The following is a 6,000-nucleotide window of genomic DNA, read 5'->3' on the forward strand; positions in this document are numbered from 1 at the left end:
TAAGCGTCCCTGTCAGACGTGTAACTTAGCCATAGTGCTGTCATTGGTAGAGGGTAGCTACTTGATAGGGTTGCCAAGTCCAATTTAAGAAATATCTGGGGACTTTGGGGGTGGAGCCAGGAGACTTTGGGGGTGGAGCCAGGAGACATTGGGGTGGAGCCAAGATCAAGGCTGTGACAAGCACAACTGAACTCCAAAGGGAGTTCTGGCCATCACATTTAAAGGGACGGCACACCTTTTCAATTCCTTCCTTCCATAGGAAATAATGAAGGATAGGGGCACCTTCTTTTGGGGCTCATAGAATTGGACCCCCTGGTCCAATCGTTTTGAAACTTGGGGAATACTTTGGGGAGAGGCACTAGATGCTGTACTGAAAATTTGGTGCCTCTACCTCAAAAAACAGTCCCCCCCCCAGAGCCCCAGATACCCACGGATCAATTCTCCATTACTTTCCATGGGGATAAATCTCCATAGGGAAAAATAGTTCCCAGCAGACATTTCCCTCCCCTTCCCCCGCTTTCTGACGACCCTGAAGCGGGAAGAGGGCCTCCAAATTGGGGGATCCCCTGCCTCCACCTGGGGATTGGCAACCCTAGCAAGTGCTAAAATCACAATTTGCTCGAATAAACGCTTGCTTTCTATCCTAGACCCTGGATTGCTAGCTTATGGTATTTTAGCCCTTATGCAGCAAAGCAATTGGGATGGTTTCCTATGAAGACTCCACACTCTCCAGCTACTTTACTCACATGCCCATCCAAAAAGTCCGGGGAGAGGGAGGGTCTCTCTGGATGCTTCCTCCGGCCACCTCTTCCTCTTCCACTCCCGTGCAAACGTCCCCTCGCCTTTTCCCCCAAACCAATTTGAAGAATTCCTGGGCTCACATGTCCTCCTGCTACTGCGAAGGCGCACAAGCCAAATTCTTCTTCCAGCCCGGGGAAAAAGAGGAAGGAGAGAGGCGCCGCTGCAGGACTCCATGTTCCCCCCAGTCCCCCTCCAGATCTCTGGTGGGGGCCTTCCCTGCTCCCTCCCCGGCGTCCTCCAAGGGAGAGGAAAGGTCAGAGGAGGCTGCACTGCTGGGACCTTCCCCTTGGTTTCAAGCTAGCCAGAATTGCGTTGCTGTGTGTTCCTGCTAAAAAAAAACCCTGGACCTAAGGAAAGGGAATGCATTTATACCTGTTAGATTTTTCCCATTCTCAGATGCTGTTCAACTGTATGCTTTTACTAATTTTATCCATTGTTTGCTTATATTCTTTAAGATTTTTTAAAAGAAATATTTTTTTATAATGGGAGTTATTTGGTCTTTGCAACAACACATAAAAAGCCTCATTTTTTTGTTCTTGCTTATCAAGCTATAAGTGCAAGGCCTTCTAAGCTGTGAATATCTGTAACAAGTGAGATTTCAAGGATTTATTCTCTACGTCAAGGTTGGCTCAGGCTGATGGGTATTCAGATTCCACCCCCCACCCGTGAAAATAGCCATCAAACTGTAATTCTACTAATGGCTTGCTGCTGGCAGCAGACAATAAACCCTGTTTGTGAAAGGGAATGCATGGGAGAGAAACTCATTAGTCCCAGTGAGTAAATCTCTCAGAGGAGAGGCTCCCGGAGGCGCCGGGAAACAAAGGCCGGGCAGCCCAGGCAGGCGTCCGGCCAGCGCCCCCTCCTCTCCCCTCCCCTCCCCGCTTCTCCTCGCGTCAGCGCCGCCGCCTCCTCCCGCCTGGCCGCTCAGTGGTGGGCTTACGAGTCGGGGGGGGGGGGGGACGAGGCTCCGCGCTGCTCCCGCCGTTGCCGGTTGTAGCTCGGGCCGCAGCGGCTGCTGTCTGTGCCTGGGCCGGCACTGAGTGGGGGGAGGCTTCCAAGTGGGGAGGGGGAACGAGGCTCCGCCCTGCTCCCGCCGCTGCGGGTTGCAGTTGGTGCGCTGCTCCCGCCGCGGCAGTGATGGCGGCAGCGGAGGCTGCTGCCTGTGCCCGGGCAGGCACTGAGTGGGGGGAGGCTTCCGAGTGGGGAGGGGGAAAGAGGCTCCGTGCTGCTCCCGCCGCTGCGGGTTGTAGCTCAGGCCGCGATGGCAGCTGCGGCGGGCGGCTGCTGCCTGTGCCCAGGCCGGCGGCGCTGGTGGTGGCGGCGCTGGTGTTGCTGCGGCGGCCCGGCACAGTGAGGGGGAAGCGCCATTCCCGCCCCCCCCGTCCCCAGATTTTTGGAGAGCGGGGGAGGAGGCGCCAAATCCGGGGGTCCCCCGCCAGGGCGGGGGGGTTGGGACCCCTACTACTTGACATGACTAACCCCATATCGTATTCTGCTATGCTGTGTTCCCTGGTTCTACTAACCGTGAGAACAGCAATATGCATTTTTCCCCAAGGCAATTCCTAACCGCAAGGAGAAGAATTTCACACTAGGCCTAAAAGCCATCTGGCCCTTTGAAGTTAGCATATTCAAGGTAACCAGTGGGTAGCTTCCTGGGAGAGAGATAAGAAAGTATGGGAAGCGCCGACTGTCTCCAAGGGTGTGAGAATGCTGTATTGTTTCCCCTCTCTGAATTGTACAAAAAGGCAAGGCCTGCCTGTTATCAAACTCAACTTGCTACTTTGCTAGACTGTTTGTTCTCAAATAAATGGATTAATTTGGCAACACTATGATCCGTCTCTGTTTGAAGTTCCACGTCTTGACAGTCCCCCTGCATATTTGATTAGGGTTAGTAGCAATGATTAATACCATAGTGAATGAACAGAGCCTGACGCCTTTGCATATTAGGCCACACACCCCTGATGTAGCCAATCCTTCAAGAGCTGACAAGGCTCTTTTTTGTAAGCTCTTGGAGGATTGGCTACATCAGGGGTGCGTGGCCTAATACACAAAGGAGCTCCTGCTAGAATTCCACCCCTGGCATAAGGCAACCCTAATGATTTAGTAGTGGCCAGAAAGAGTTCACCAATGAAAAGCACGAGAGACTGCTGGGAACGGACGTTCTGTCTGGGAAGATTCGGCAAGGCTAGCCCTTCCGAGTAGCCATCCTGCATAAGAGTTGCCAAGTCCAATTCAAGAAATATCTGGGGGTGGAGCCAGGAGACATTGGGGGTGGAGCCAGGAGCAAGGGTGTGACAAGCGTCATTGAACTCCAAAGGGAGTTCCAGCTATGACCTTTAAAGCGACAGCACACTTTTTAAATGCCTTCCCTCCATTGGAAAGGGAACCTTCTCCGGGGGCTCACAGAATGGCAGCCCGTGGTCCAATCTTTTTGAAACCTGGATGGTGTTTTGAGGAGAGTCATCAGTTGCTGTGCTGCCAATTTGGGGCCTCTACCTAAAAAAATAGCCCCCTGAGAGCCCCATATACTTCCATAGGGAATAATGGAGTGCCCAGCAAAAAGAAGACTGCAGACTTATATCTCTGCTCTTCTCCGTGAGTGTCTCAGAGTGGTTTACAATTTCCTTTATCTCCTTCCCTCTCAATAGCCACCCTGTGAGGTGGGTGGGGCTGAGAGAGCTCTCCCAGAAGCGGCCCTTTCAAGGACAGAGTCTCAGAGCGGCCTACAATCTCCTTTCCCTTCCTCCCCCACAACAGAAACCCTGTGAGGAGGGTGGGGCTGAGAGAGCTCTCCCAGAAGCACCCCTTCCAAGGTAGGGTTGCCAAGTCCAATTCAAGAAATATCTGGGGACTTTGGGGGTGGAGCCAGGAGACTGTGGGGGTGGAGCCAGGAGCAAGGGTGTGACAACCATAACTGAACTCCGAAGGGAGTTCTGGCCGAAGGGGGCTTAGAGCCCAGCCCGGCCCAGATGCCCCCTCCGCCCCGCGGGAGCCACCGGAGGGGGGGGGAGCAAGGCCAAAAGCGGCCAGCCCCGCCAGCCAGCCTGCCGCCCCACAGCGCCCTGCTGCCCTTGCCACTCACCGGGCCATGTTCTCTCTGGCAGCGCCATGACACACACTGCCCGCGTCCCCCCCACCCCAGCCCCAGGCCGGCTGCTGCTGCCAGTCATTGGCCGCCCGCCCGCCCAGCCCCTCGGGGGGCCGGCCCAGCCAGCCAGCCAGCATAGCAGCTCTTGCCGGCCCAGCGGGGATGAGGCCAACTTCAGAAAGGGGGTGGCCCGGTCAGCCGCGGCCGAAGGGGGCTCGGAACCCAGCCCGGCCCAGATGCCCCGTCCTCCCCGCGGGAGCCGCCGAAGGGGAGGGGAGCAAGGCCAAAAGCGGCCAGAGGGCGACCAGCCCGGGACAATCGCTGCGGTCCCGCCGCCCCTGCCACTCACCGGGCCACGCTCTTTGGTGCCGTTTCCCCCCTCCCCCCGCTTCCGTTTTTTGGGGGAGCGGGGGAAAAGGCTGGAAATCCTGGGGTCCCCTGCCAGGGTGGGAGGGTAGGGAAGCCTATTCCAAGGACAGAGTCTCAGAGCAGCCTACAATTTCCTTTCCTTCCTCCCCCACAACAGACACCCTGTGAGGTGGGTGGGGCTGGAGAGGGCTCTCACAGCAGCTGCCCTTTCAAGGACAGAGGCTCAGAGCGGCTCACAATCTCCTTTACCTTCCTCCCCCACAACAGACACCCTGTGAGGTGGGTGGGGCTGGAGAGGGCTCTCACAGCAGCTGCCCTTTCAAGGACAACCTCTGCCAGAGCTATGGCTGACCCAAGGCCATTCCAGCAGTTGCAAGTGGAGGAGTGGGGAATCAAACCCGGTTCTCCCAGATAAGAGCCCGCACACTTCATCACTACACCAAACTGGGTACACCAAACTGAAATCCCGCCCCCCGCTTTCTGATAACCCTGAAGTGGGGGGAGGGCCTCCAAACTGGGGGATCCCCAGTCCCCACCGGGGCACTGGCAACCCTCTCATGTATGCCCGGCAAGCGGAGGGGCTGCAACGTACGTGATGAGCATGGCCATGGGCAACACGAAACCCAAGAGGATGACGAAGCCCCAGAAGGCGTAGAAGGCATGCTTGGCGGCGCTGGCATCGGCATAGAAGACGGAGAGGTAGCTGTGCCCCTGGCGGAACTTGGCCGCCCAGATTCCGGAGCCCACTGCAAGGGCAAACGACGTCAGCAGGAGCACCACGCAGATCTGCAATGAGGGAAGGGAAGACGGGAAACCGAGCTCATCCCACAGGCCAAGAAATCAGAGGGGAGGAGCTTCCCCATCGGTTGCAGTGTTTCCGGGACTTTTTTGGAGCAGGGAAGCACAGGAACGCAGTTCTGGCTGGCTTCGCATCAGTGCTGGATAAAAGCCTATGGAGGCCCCTAGGCAGTGAAAATCTTGACCCCCTCCCTTGGAAATTATCTCAGAGTCTGTGTCCACTCCACCACCCGCGGCCCCTGCTGCACCTTGCAGGCCCCTTCTCCAAAGCCCCTTTGGCAAAGCTGCGGGGGAGAGGCAGAGAGAGGCAAACTTGGCGACAACGCCGGCAGCAGCCGCACCAGGCAAGTCGGGCAAAGAGCCGCTCAGTTGCTGGCTGCGTGTGCAGGCTGGGAGGGTGCTGCAAGTTTTTTAAAAAATGTTGCTCTGGCAGCAGCAGCAGCCACCACAGCACAGCTCCACCTCCTGCAGCAGCCATTTTGTGGCTGGCTCCACCTCCTGCAGCAGCCATTTTGTGGCTGGCTCCACTCCCTAGGATTGCCAAGTCCAATTCAAGAAATATCTGGGGACTTTGGGGGTGTCACACAAGGGTGTGACAAGCATAGTTGAACTCCATTGGAGTTCTGGCCATCACATTTAAAGGGACAGCACACCTTTTTAAATGTCTTCCTTCCATAGGAAATAATGAAAGATAGGGGCACCTTCTTTTGGGGCTCACAGAGCAGGACCCCCTGGTCCAATCGTTTTGAAACTTGGGGGGTACTTTGGGGAGAGGCACTAGATACTATACTGAAAATTTGGTGCATCTATCTCAAAAAACAGCTCCCCCAGAGCCCTTGAAACCTCCAGATCAATTCCCCATTATACCCTATGAGAATCGATCTCCACATAGGGAATAATGAAGTGCTCAGCAGACGTTTCCCTCCCCACCACCTCATCCTGTT

At 56.0% G+C, this 6,000-nt stretch overlaps 1 protein-coding gene across 1 annotated transcript in view; it reads right to left on the reverse strand.

Moving 5' to 3' along the window:
* The window catches only part of LOC132567448 (phospholipid-transporting ATPase IK-like), a 93,136-nt gene that overhangs the window by 77,737 nt on the left and 9,399 nt on the right, over nt 1-6,000 (reverse strand). Inside the window, exon 2 of the mRNA XM_060233124.1 lies at nt 4,851-5,044. Coding sequence (XP_060089107.1) covers nt 4,851-5,044 — 194 coding nt within the window. The remainder of the gene's footprint in view (nt 1-4,850; nt 5,045-6,000) is intronic.

Source organism: Heteronotia binoei, chromosome 2 (assembly GCF_032191835.1).
Source record: "Heteronotia binoei isolate CCM8104 ecotype False Entrance Well chromosome 2, APGP_CSIRO_Hbin_v1, whole genome shotgun sequence".
NCBI lineage: Eukaryota > Metazoa > Chordata > Lepidosauria > Squamata > Gekkonidae > Heteronotia > Heteronotia binoei.